Source organism: Coregonus lavaretus (assembly GCF_964263955.1).
Source record: "Coregonus lavaretus genome assembly, chromosome: 15".
Taxonomy (NCBI): Eukaryota; Metazoa; Chordata; class Actinopteri; order Salmoniformes; family Salmonidae; genus Coregonus; species Coregonus lavaretus.
The window spans coordinates 47,712,999-47,726,055 of NC_140002.1; the positions used below are offsets into that span (position 1 = coordinate 47,712,999).

Genomic DNA, 13,057 nt, shown 5'->3' on the forward strand with positions numbered 1-13,057 from the left:
TCTGCAGCAGAGGTAACTCTGGGTCTTCCATTCCTGTGGTGGTCCTCATGAGAGCCAGTTTCATCATAGCGCTTGATGGTTTTTGCGACTGCAATTGAAGAAACGTTTAAAGTTCTTTAAATGTTTCAAATTGACTGACCTTCATATCTTAAAGTAATGATGGACTGTCGTTTCTCTTTGCTTATTTGAGCTGTTCTTGCCATAATATTGACTTGGTCTTTTACCAAATAGGGCTATCTTCTGTATACCCCCCCTACCTTGTCACAACACAACTGATTGGCTCAAACGCATTAAGAAGGAAAGAAATTCCATAAATTAACTTTTAAGAAGGCACACCTGTTAATTGAAATGCATTCCAGGTGACTACCTCATGAAGCTGGTTGAGAGAATGCCAAGAGTGTGCAAAGTTGTCATCAAAGCAAAGGGTGGCTATTTGAAGAATCTCAAATATAAAATATATTTTGATTTGTTTAACACTTTTTTGGTTACTACGTGATTCCATATGTGTTATTTCATAGTTTTGATGTCTTCACTAATATTCTACAATGTAAAAAATAGTAAAAATAAAGAAAAACCCTTGAATGAGTAGGTGTGTCCAAACTTTTGACTGGGAGTGTATATATTTGGTGGTTAGATTACATTCAAAGATGCATCCCTACTCCACTTAGCTATTTTATATGAAAATATATTCACGATTCATGAATAGCCAGCCCTTAAACAGTTTTTTGTTTTGCGAAGTCAAATTGGGGTCATGTTAACCGTTTACATGGCATCTCCTTTGGTTGGGTTGAAAGTCCATACATTACATTACTGAAGAGAGCATATAGATTTTCTGTCTTACTCGTTTAGAGAAATCAGAAGTAATATGCAGCACATCTAACTAAAACAATTGTGGAACTGCAGGACAGAGAGAGAGAGAGAGAGAGAGAGAGAGAGAGAGAGAGAGAGAGAGAGAGAGAGAGAGAGAGAGAGAGAGAGAGAGAGAGAGAGAGAGAGGGAGGGAGAGAGAGAAAGAGAGAGGGGGAGAGCGAGAGAGAGAGAGAGAGAGAGAGAGAGAGAGAGAGAGCGATAGAGAGAGAGAGAGAGCGATAGAGAGAGAGGAGCTGACTGTGTGAAGCAATTATTACAGCCTGTTTAATCAAGTTTCCCTTCCATCTAGGTCAAGGTCATAAATGAGCCATAAAGCATGGGCGGTTCTATGTCTTGCCTGTGTTTCTTATTAATGGAAAAAAACCTAGCTAGGAGATGTTCTACTAAGCATTCAATTAACGACCATGGTGATTTAGTGAAATGAAAACCTGGTTTCATTTTGAGATGTCCAACTGGCGATACTAGGCTACAGACAGGTACAGGTACAGTTGAAATCGGAAGTTTACATACACTTAGGTTGGAGTCATTAAAACTCGTTTTTCAACCACTCCACAAATTTCTTGTTAACAAACTATAGTTTTGGCAAGTCAGTTAGGACATCTACTTTGTGCATGACAAAAGTAATTATTCCAACAATTGTTTACAGATGTCACGATGTCCACCGAGTCTGCCCCTCCTCCTTGTTCGGGCAGGCTTCGGCGTTCGTCGTCACCGGAGTACTAGCTACTGCCGATCTCATTCTCATTCTCATCACTCCACTTGTCATGTCCTGTCAATCACACACACCTGGTGCTCATTCCCCTAATTAGTATGTGTATACAGTAAGTGTTCCCTCTGTTCCCCTTGTCTTTGTGAGTGATTGTTTATTGTGAGAGCGTGTAGCTCGGTTGAGCTACTCAACATTGTATTTATACCAAGGTGTATGTTTTCCCTTGAGCTTGTTCCTTTTGACGCTTGGGGCGTTTGATGTGAATGCATTAAACTCTGGACTTCGGCATTTTACCTCCTGCGCCTGACTCCTTCATTTCACCTCGTCACAACAGAAAGATTATTTCACTTGTAATTCATTGTATCACAATTCCAGTGGGTCAGAAGTTTACATACACTAAGTTGACTGTGCCTTTAAACAGCTTGGAAAATTCCAGAAAATGATGTCATGGCTTTAGAAGCTTCTGATAGGCTAATTGACATCATTTGAGTCAATTGGAGGTGTACCTGTGGATGTATTTCAAGGCCTACCTTCAAACTCAGGGCCTCTTTGCTTGACATCATGGGAAAATCAAAAGAAATCAGCCAAGACCTCAGAAAAAACATTGTAGACCTCCACAACTCTGGTTCATCCTTGGGAGCAATTTCCAAACGCCTGAAGGTACCACGTTTATCTGTACAAACAATAGTACGCAAGTATAAACACCATGGGACCACGCAGCCATCATACCGCTCAGGAAGGAGACGCGTTCTGTCTCCTAGAGCTGAACGTACTTTGGTGCGAAAAGTGCAAATCAATCCCAGAACAACAGCAAAGGACCTTGTGAAGATGCTGGAGGAAACAGGTACAAAATTATCTTTATCCACAGTAAAGCAAGTCCTATATCGACATAACCTGAAAGACCGCTCAGCAAGGAAGAAGCCACTGCTACAAAACTACCATAAAAAAAGCCAGACTACGGTTTGCAACTGCACATGGGGACAAAGATTGTACTTTTTGGAGAAATGTCCTCTGGTCAGATTAAACAAAAATAGAACTGTTTGGCCATAATGACCATCGTTATGTTTGGAGGAAAAAGGGGAAGGCTTGCAAGCCGAAGAACACCATCCCAACCCGTGACGCACGGGGGTGGCAGCATCATGCTGTGGGGGTGCTTTGCTGCAGGAGGGACTGGTTCACTTCACAAAATTGATGGCATCATGAGGAAGGAAAATGATGTGGATATATTGAAGCAACATCTCAAGACATCAGTCAGGAAGTTAAAGCTTGGTCGCAAATGGGTCTTCCAAATGGACAATGACCCCAAGCATACTACCAAAGTTGTGGCAAAATGGCTTAAGGACAACAAAGTCAAGGTATTGGAGTGGCCATCACAAAGCCCTGACCTCAATCCTATAGAATTTGTGGGCAGAACTGAAAAAGCGTGTGCGAACAAGGAGGCCAGTAAACCTGACTCAGTTACACCAGCTCCGTCAGGAGGAATGGGCCAAAATTCACCCAATTTACTGTGGGAAGCTTGTGGAAGGCTACCCGAAACGTTTGACCCAAATTAAACAATTTAAAGGCAATGCTACCAAATACTAATTGAGTGTAAGTAAACTTCTGACCCACTGGGAATGTGATGAAAGAAATAAAAGCTGAAATAAATCATTCTCTCTACTATTATTCTGACATTTCACATTCTTAAAATAAAGTGGTGATCCTAACTGACCTAAGACAGGGAATTTTTTACTAGGATTAAATGTCAGGAATTGTGAAAAACAGAGTTTAAATGTATTTGGCTAAGGTGTATGTAAACTTCCGACTTCAACTGTATATGAAGACACTATGGCATGGCATGTTAGGTAATAATCAAAATCACTCTTATAACATTGTAAAAATGTTTTATGAAGCAGTTTATTGCTATTATGTTATTTATATAGTACCTTGTGAAAGGCGTACAGGCTTGGAGACGGGGAGACCATCAATGGAGCACTGGTTCCCACAGGGGTTGAGGGTGATACTGCCTGCCCTATTGTCGATATAGCAGTGCTGGGCAGCGATGCCTGGCCCCTGCAGAGGGATGTCTGTGTTCCCACTGCCCAGGGTCGTCCTCCCTGCAAGAACACAGCGGTCAGTTACATATACATGTCAACATTAATCCTTTAAACACATCATCAGACATCATCAGAAAGAATATCCCTATGGGATATTAAAGTATTCTATTCAATCATGCCCACGTTTGGTAGTAAATTATTTCAGAGAAGGACTGGGACTGTAGTTCAAAGCCACAGTCAGTCAGTGGAACGCTGATCACACTGATGTCACAGTAAAGGAATAGAGCCTGGGGTCAAGGGGCCAAGCCACTTGTAGAGTGTAGAGTCAAGCTCACAGCAGGTGCTAGCCCTGAGAGAGACAGACCACTCTGAGCATGGCAGATGGCAGACGGACGGTGGTCAGAGGGAATGTATTAGATTAACCACTGTCTTCCTGTTTTGAGTGCTTCCAGGATAGATAGATAAATGACATTACTGTCTGTCTGTCTGTCTGTCTGTCCGGGGGAAGGGATGAGAGACAAGAATCAAGGGATGGAGCACATGACTCCACAAGCCCAAGAGGGGTTAAACACTTTACCCCAAAAGTCCCCTCCCTCTCTTCATCTAACAAGCCCCTTGCCTTTCCCCTGGCCTCACCACGCTGTTAAAATAGCCCTGGAACATAGAGGAGAGACATCACTGAGAATACCCCAGCAGGCTGCCTTAGATTCCTATTCACTATCTCCATGTCCAGTGGGCCATTCCACTTCACCTCCCCCCAGCCTCCCAGCACTGCTCCTGTTCTGGCGTCTGGGCCCTCCAGACGGACAGATGGGGATAAAGGAATCACAAGACATGGGAGGAACTACCACAGTGGCACTGGCAGAGTTACAATTTTGAGGGTGAGAGGGCAGAGGGGGAGTGTGTGCAGAGAGAGAGAAAGAGAGAGAAAGAGAGAGAGAGAGAGAGAGAGAGAAAGAGAGAGTGCTTGAACTGGGTTTTTTTAAGGGGGTGAAGACGAGGTCAGGCCATGGTCCTATTCTTCCCTTTCAGTGTTTTATGGTGTTATGGTGTATCTCAGACCTTTAGCATGAATCCCTGTGTTCAGCTTCAGCTTCTCCATCCTGTCCATATCACAAAGTCCTCTAGTTGTCATTCTTAGGATGATTAGATATGTCAGGGCTCTGAATACACTGGCTCCACTGTTCAGCTACAGTACGGCACTTTCATTTCATCCCTCTCTCCCTCCCTCCCTCTCTCCCCTCCTCCCCCCCTCTGATGCCTATGATATCATCCACCAGCTGGCTCTTTGCCAGGGAATAAGTGTGTGCATGGATGGATGGATAGAATTATTACCATAAATAATCAGTTAGGGCTTTTTCTCTTCAGAAGTACCAGCTTTGTTCATTACTGTGTAAGAATGTCTGGTATCATTCTCAATCAGCGTCTTATGGAAAATACTTGAATGCTTCTAGGAAACCAGTCTGCGATGATGTGTGTAATAGTTTTAATGGAAATTTTGTCAGCTCATTTCCTGTAATGGACCTTTTGTAGCTTATGTCATAATATTTCTTGGTGTAACTGGAAACCATTTAGGAGTTATCTCTCTATTTATTAATATTTTTTCAAGGTTTCAGCACAAGGCCTTCCTCAAGACCAGTCTGCATGAACAAAGCATTGAACAGAAGACCCCTTTTAATGTTTCTGAGATGCAGAAGTGCTTACCTTCCTGCAGGGGTAACAGGGTGATGGCTGTGCTGAGACGGCCACTACCCAGACTGACCAGGTGGGGGCGCTCTGCCTGGAACCTCAGTGACTTGCCCGTCTCGATGAGGTCCAATGGAGTGCTCTGGTAATTACAAAAACAAGACAGAAGAAAACTGGCATTAGACCTGAGACATGAGACTAATTTTAGATGAGACTTATGATTGCTCAGTCCTAGCACTCCCTTATCTTTGCATTTCAGTGATTGCATACCCATGTCCACATGGCTATCTTCCTGAGAGCAGAGTCCCAGTGATTCTCCTTCTCCTTTATTCCTTGAAGTGTTACTGGAGCATTAGTGCAGACTGGTCTGTGTGTGTCTGCCCAATCTAAGCTGTGTTGTGTCTGCCCACGGCCCACTCCCCACTCCCCACTGCTCCCCTTATAGGATTAATAAGAGGCTTTAGCTAGACAGGATAAGTGGGTTCACCCCCCCTTGGGGCAAGCGGGGAGAGACCTGTCTGTTTTGCTTTGAAGACAAAAGCACAAGTCTGTCCATGTGTGTCAGTCAAATATGGACTGGTCTTACAGTACACTATCAGGACACAAAATCATGACATATGAAAGCAAATTTATTAACTGATATTCAAATGTAGGCCTATTTGATATTTTTCTTGCATTTGATCCAAGTCTATGTACTCCATACGTAGCCTATAATGCATAAAAAGAAGACGAAGTAGCTTTATGGCAGCTAGATGACTCACCTTTGGGCTGCTTACATTAAATCATGCCTTTGGAGTCTGTCTTTAAATAGTTACAATTTTCCCTGCTCTTTGAAGAAGGTATGAAGATACAACTAGTGTTGCCCAGATCAAGCAGCCAATATGCCCAGAAGGCACTGTTTCAGCCTTTCACCTGCAGTTTAACAAGCTAGGTAAGTATTTCCTGTGCGTGCGTGCGTGTGTAAATTACACAGACACTACTACTTCAAAGTAAGTACTTGATAAAGCAATTTTAGAAGCTTTACTTGTTACATTTTACATGATGAAATGCTTTTGCTATACCATAATTTGCTCCCCTTGGATTTATTCAGTCACCACTGATTTCACCTCATGAGCCCAGACCTTTTGGGTTCTCCTGTCTGTCTAAAGTTAACCAACATTTCTCTCCTAGAGTTCATAATGTCACAGTAGTTTATTTAAGCCCCTTATCCTCCCCCGCCATCTCCTGACCTTAGCTGTAAGCACTGGTCTTATTGTTTGCTGACCTTTACTACGCTTTACCACACTGAACTACGCTTTACTGTGCCTGACACATTGTTCCTTATGGGTCAGTCACTTCATTTGATTTCTCATGACAGCTACGTTGAATATATCTGCACTGCTTTCTGCTTGTGAAGAATGGCACCTGACTCACACCCATGGCACCTGAGTCACCTGTAAGGCGCACGCACACACACGCACACACGCACACACACACACACACACACACACACACACACACACACACACACTGGACTCACCTGTAAGACCTGGTGTTGGTGAGTCTGTCGTCCATGATGCTCCAATACGTTCCTGTTCAGGCTGTCCATGTCGTCTGGGTTGTCAATCACACCTTCTGGCACATGAAGATCCTGTCGGAACACACACAGAGGAGAGGACACACATGAAGATATCCTGTAGTAACACACATACACACACACACACACACACACACTGAGGACACACACGACATGACTCACTCAATATAGAAACACTGCTCTCCTTAGAGATCCCTGCTGTCCCAGATAACAGCTCAACTAGAGAAATTAAGATCCTAAAATAGACTTATATAGTAATCTCATTGATTTGTAACATTTTCTAGGCTGTCTATTAAGTGATATGAATGGATAGTATGGGCTCTATCGCCATCTCCTGATCATGAGATAGAAGCTGTATATATTTGTCCAGCTGATCATTTGTTAACATAGGAAATATGCAGTCAGCTTTTTTGATATTTGATATTAAGGAACGTTGCCTACGTGGACAACAGTAGAAGATTACACTAGCGGCATCCCAAATGGCACCCTATTCCCTTTATAGTGCTCTGGTCAAAGTAGTGCACTATAAAGGGAATAAGGTGCCAAATGGGATCCACACACTGTCTATCAGGCATATGGCGAAATGTCATTTCCAGTGGTGTAAAGTACTTTATTAAAAATACTTTAAAGTACTACTTAAGTAGTTTTTTGGGGTATCTGTACTCTACTTTACTATATATATTTTTGACAACTTTTCCTTCACTACATTCCTAAAGAAAATATTGTACTTTTTACTCCATACATTTTCCCTGACAACCAAAAGTACTCATTACATTTTGAATGCTTAGCAGGACAGGAAAATTGTCAAATTCACTTACTTATCAAGAGAACACGTGGTCATCCCTACTGCCTCTGGCCTGGCGGACTCACTAAACACATATGCATCTTTTATAAATGTCTGAGTGTTGGAGTGTGCCCCTGGCTATCTGTAAAATTTTGAAACAAGAAAATGGTGCCGTCTGCTTTGCTTAATATAAGGAATTTAAAATTATTTATACTTTTACTTTTGATACTTAAGTATATTTTAGCAATTACAGTACATTTACTTTTGATCCTTAAGTATATTTAGAACTTTCTATTACGGTATCTATACTTTTACTCAAGGATGACAATTGGGTACTTTTTCCACCACTGGTAATTTCAACTGACCCACACACTGACGATGTGTGCCATCAAACCCCTGCAACTTATCCAGAATGCAGCATCCGCCTGGTTTTCAACCTTCCCAAGTTCTCTCATGTCACCCTAATCCTCCGCACACTCCACTGGCTTCCATTCGAAGCTCGCATCCACTACAAGACCATGGTGCTTACCTAAGGAACAGCAAGAGGAACTGCCCCCCCCCCCCCTTCTAGCTCTGACTCTACTGACAGCTACGTTATTGAGGATCATTTTTCTTTCTATGCCTGTGATATGTTGTTGTCCAACCTAGCTATCTTAAGATGAATGCACTAACTGTAAATCGCTCGAGATAAGAGCGTCTGCTAAATGACTAAAATGTAAATGTAAAAAAGTATATATTTACCCTGGCTGCTTCCCCTCACCCTGAATCACTGTCTGTGACTCAGCCTCGCACAACACACACACACACACACACACACACACACACACACACACACACACACACACACTGCGTTCACAGACAGATACTGTAGATTAGGTCCAGCTGTGGACACGTCTTCACCTCAGTGAAGAGGAAAAGCTTCTTAGGATCAGACATGTCTACTACAGTATACACAAATCATAGACGTTGTAGACACACAAATACAAACAATAGACAACTCTGAAGAGTCATGTCTGTCTGGTCTGCTCTAGCTCAAGAATCCTCCAACCACTCACTCACTCAATTTTTGTCTCACCAACATTCCATACCTTTGAGTTGATCTGAGCCCAAACAAAATGTAAATAGCCATAACTATTGATCCCTGAAGGAGGCAAACAAGGTACAACACAACTATGGGGAGTCGCACTCTCGCCCACTTCGACTGAAGAACTAAAGTACACCTGACAAGGTCAATGAAATCCGGGCCTCGCTGGAAGCCCCGCCTTCCACAGGGGTTAAGCCCGAAGTTCGGATTCATTCCTTCAATTCAGTCACGCTCTTCAATGAGCCCAGAATCAGGAGGCGCAGGGCCAAACAGGCATTGTACCTCGGTTCTCTCCTTCAGGGAACAGTAGTTATAGTCATAACGTTACGTTTGCTTTCAGTTGGTACTCTCGGTACAACTATGGGGAAATTAAATCCTGCCCCAAGCTGGCTGCAACGGATACCAAATGAAACGGCCCATGGCAGACCACCTAGAGGTTCACCCCGCAAGATGCATGGTGTGATGCCGAATGGCCGCAGCACAAATATTCCCTACAATCAATCCTTTGAAAAATGCCCAAGACGCTGCCAGACCCTTGGTGGAGTGGGCGCGTACACAGCTAGGTAACCCTTGCCCCTTGCTGCCAAATGCCAAGGAGATAGCCTCCACAACCTAGCAGGAGAGACACTGCTTAGAGCACCCTGCCGCAAACTGGATTAGCAAAACAGACAAAAAGCTGGTCATATAACGGAATATCTCAGGACTGCTCAACGTACTTGCATAAAGCTCGTACTGGACACAGGACACGCAGCCTCTGTTGCTCTTCAGAGCAAAAGGAGAAGGCGAAAAGGGAAATAGCTCAAAGCTAAAGACCTGTAGGACATAACCATGACTTTCGGGGCGAAGGCCGCATTCGGAAGCAACGTCACCTTAAGAGTCGCCAGAGACGGACTGAATAAAAGCAATAATGTTCAGAGGTAAACCTCTAGCCATCAGATTGGCCCTCTCAGGGGCCAGAACCACAGTAACCAAATCTCTGGCTTCGCATGCCAAACCTGCCGGTGCGCCTGGGACAACAGGTCCCTGTGCAACAGGAGTTGACACGGGACCCCGCCCAACAGGCGAATGATCACAGCGAAACAAGGCTGCTTGGGCCAACGGGGAGCCACATAAATCAACTATAAGCCCTCCCTCTCCAACGTGGGCTGAATCAGCTCCATGGGGGGAATATATAAAGGAGGGTCCGAGGCCACTGGTGCGCCAGAGCGTCTGTTCCCGAAGGGGGCACTTGGGTCCCTAATCAAGAAAAACAGACGACACTGTGTTTTCTCGCAATGTGTAAAGATCTATGTCGGCCCTGCCGAACCTCTCCCATATATGGGCAACCACCCAGGGGTGTAGTCTCCATTCCTGAGGGAGAAGACCCCCCCTCGTTAGCAGATCCACACCCGAGTTGAGGCAACCGGGGACATGCATCACCTGAAGCGAGAGCATGTGCGCACTGCTCCCCAGTAATAGGGAGCGAGCCAAGGTTAGGAGGGAGAGAGACCTAGTCTCTCCCTGTTGGTTGATGTATGCCACAACTGACATACTGTCGGTACTGACCAGCACATGCCGGCCAGACAAAAGCAAGAGGAAGCGCCTGAGTGCCAGATACACCGTTAGGAGCTCCAGGTAATTGACATGCAGTGCGTTCCGCACCACTGTCTATACCCCCCGAATCAAGTTGCCTTCATAACGCGCACCCCACCCTCTGGGGGATGTGTCTGTCGTGATCACCTTGCAAGATACAACTCAGCCCATGGGAGCCCCCTGACAATAGCAGAGGGTCCCACCACTGGGCCAAGGCCCGTAGACCTGACAGGGATACCCGAAGCGACCGTTTAAGGGTGTGAGATGTGTCCAGGTGAGTGGCTAGCCCTCAGTGCTGGAAAGGCTGCATCAACAATTGCCCAGGGGAACAACTTCTATCACAGAAGCCTTCATCCCCAGTAGGCACAGGCACTGGCAAAAACGCACTGTGTGACCCAGACAAAATGTGTCTAAGCAGAGCCCGGACACCCTCTGTGGGAATAGAAAAGCGTGATACGCGAGTGAGTCTAGCTTGAGACTCAGAAGCAGAATGCGCTGAGATGGAGTCAAACATCTATTTTTCTGGTTTCTTATAAAGCCTAGAGACTGAATACGGGACAGTAGCATGGATGTAGCAATCGACTGTAATAGCCGGGTGGCTCGTGAGCATTCTGAATTTGTAGACTCTGAGGTGCCTGTGGAGGGCACGTAGGTCTAGAATGGGATACAAAGTCCCGTCCCTTTTCAGAACCAGAAAATACCGACTATACCGACCAGCTGTCCTGGATCTCTGACATAGGAACCACTCGGATTGCCTGCTTCTGGAGAAGGGAGGATATTTCCTCCCCCAAAACGTGCGATGAGGACTTGGAAACAGTCGAAGTGATGACACACAACAAATTGTAGCCGGACCCCAACGTCACTGTTGCATGATCCAGTGCGACACCGTGCATGCGCACCATTGGTCGAAGCAGACAGCGAGCCTCGCGTGAAGTGCCATCTGAAGTGGCAAGACGCCATCTTGTGGACAGGGAGAGACTGATTATTTTTCCATTTCCACCACTCTTGACAACTGTGTGTCTGAACGTGGAGAAGGGACACTTTTCATTGAACTCACAACCCTTTTGACACCAGTGAACACTGTGGAACTTGGGGTTGAAAATGTTTTGTTTATGTGCCAAGGTTTGCCTAAAGCCCCGGCCCACTCTGGGTACAAGGGCTCCGACGATCAGTGATGTACCCCGATTGGCGGTGCCACTTGGGGGTACTGTTGTCACAATGAGCCTCACTCGGTTTAGGCGGTAAGATGTGTTCTGCTAACTGGCTGGCACACAGTGCTGAAACGCACACATAAAAAATAGACCCAGGGAAAAATTCCATTATCATGGAGGTTACCCTATTGACCAGTCATAGGTACTGGCAACAAAGCACCTTGTAATCTAGCTGGGAATGGGACAGACAGCTTCTGTGGTAACAGAAAGGGGCGATTCGTAATTTAATCTAATTCCTAGTAATTCAAAGCATTAAGCTGGAGACAGACAGCTCATATCGGAGTTCATATGAACTACAGAGACTGTGTGTGGTATAATAGCATGGTCGTGTCCAACCCTGCTCGTTCCCTCGACTCCGCTACCAATAGCCAATCGCCTATAGAGGCCATAACCTGTATCACTAGATACCTCATAGGGACTAGTGAGCTACAGGCAGGAATCAGCAATTAATCCCAGTAATGAGCCACCTATGGGGGAGGGGTTCCCCCTTGTGGATAGAGAGTGATTCGCACAACTTATTACTCTCACCCTGGGGAGATTGATATACCCCTTGGACCATGTAAACACCATGGAACACGGGGTAACAGAGGGGGTATTAAACATGGACAAGCTTCCAACAACAGTAAGTTCTGCTTCCATGAGACTATATAGCCTGCATAAAGCCCGGCCCCCTTACGAGCACAGGGGGCTCCAGCAATGGCTGACCAAATGTGCCAAATGTGGGGGCACTGTTGTCACAGCAATGTTTTTGTGGAGGGGCGCACCGGTCGCTCATACCCTTGCTAAGGCCCCTCGCTCCAGAGGTTCGCTCGGTGGCTGCTTCCTCATCTGAGGTGCACACAAGCCCTGCTTCCTCCACTCCCTCCAACTCCAGGAATTGGAAATAGGAATGGGGTTACCATAACACCGGAGGAAAGCTAGTAAGTTACGCATGCTAGCCGACGTAAGCCAGTAGACTTTTTAGTCTAAGCTAGGCTACCTAGCCTCTTTGATCACAGTGTCAAAGAGCATAACAGTGCTTGCTTAGCTAAGTGCTTGCTTAGCTAAGTCTACATAGGACCGGATCACGAAGGTGGGATCGGACCCTTCATCAACAAGTATGGGAAGAGAGGCAAGCGGTGCTTGACGAAGGCAGACACAGGTGGCGGGGGGGTACCCACTGAACCTGGCCGCCCTCTCTCTTCGAGTAGTTTCCCGTAACCAGCGACAGAATGCACAGGAGCTGGGTTGAGCGCGGGCACCGACCGCATACATCACGCCAGACAAAAGACCCAATCCATCTCTGTGTCCCGCAACTCAGACTCAGCTGAAGTACTGGCACCTGGGAGAGGAAGTCATTATCGGAAACACCAAGCCCCCTCAAGAATGCTACACGGTTGTCAAGAGAACCTGAGCCGTGGACTATGGGAACAGTGCCAGCCGCGGACAAGCTACTGTTACTGGCACCATCTCCTAGTCTCGCACACAAACTGATTCAAGCGAGTCGAGACATACAAGACAACACACTTGAGTATCTTTTTATGAATTTG

The 13,057-nt window shown here is 45.5% G+C and overlaps 1 protein-coding gene across 1 annotated transcript in view; it reads right to left on the reverse strand.

Annotated features, from left to right (window-relative positions):
• The window catches only part of phldb1a (pleckstrin homology-like domain, family B, member 1a), a gene marked incomplete at both ends in the record, with an annotated part of 70,383 nt that overhangs the window by 39,013 nt on the left and 18,313 nt on the right, over positions 1-13,057 (reverse strand). Inside the window, 3 exons of the mRNA XM_084177591.1 lie at positions 3,505-3,675; positions 5,320-5,443; positions 6,821-6,931. Of these exons, the coding sequence (XP_084033717.1) occupies positions 3,505-3,675; positions 5,320-5,443; positions 6,821-6,931 (406 nt within the window). The remainder of the gene's footprint in view (positions 1-3,504; positions 3,676-5,319; positions 5,444-6,820; positions 6,932-13,057) is intronic.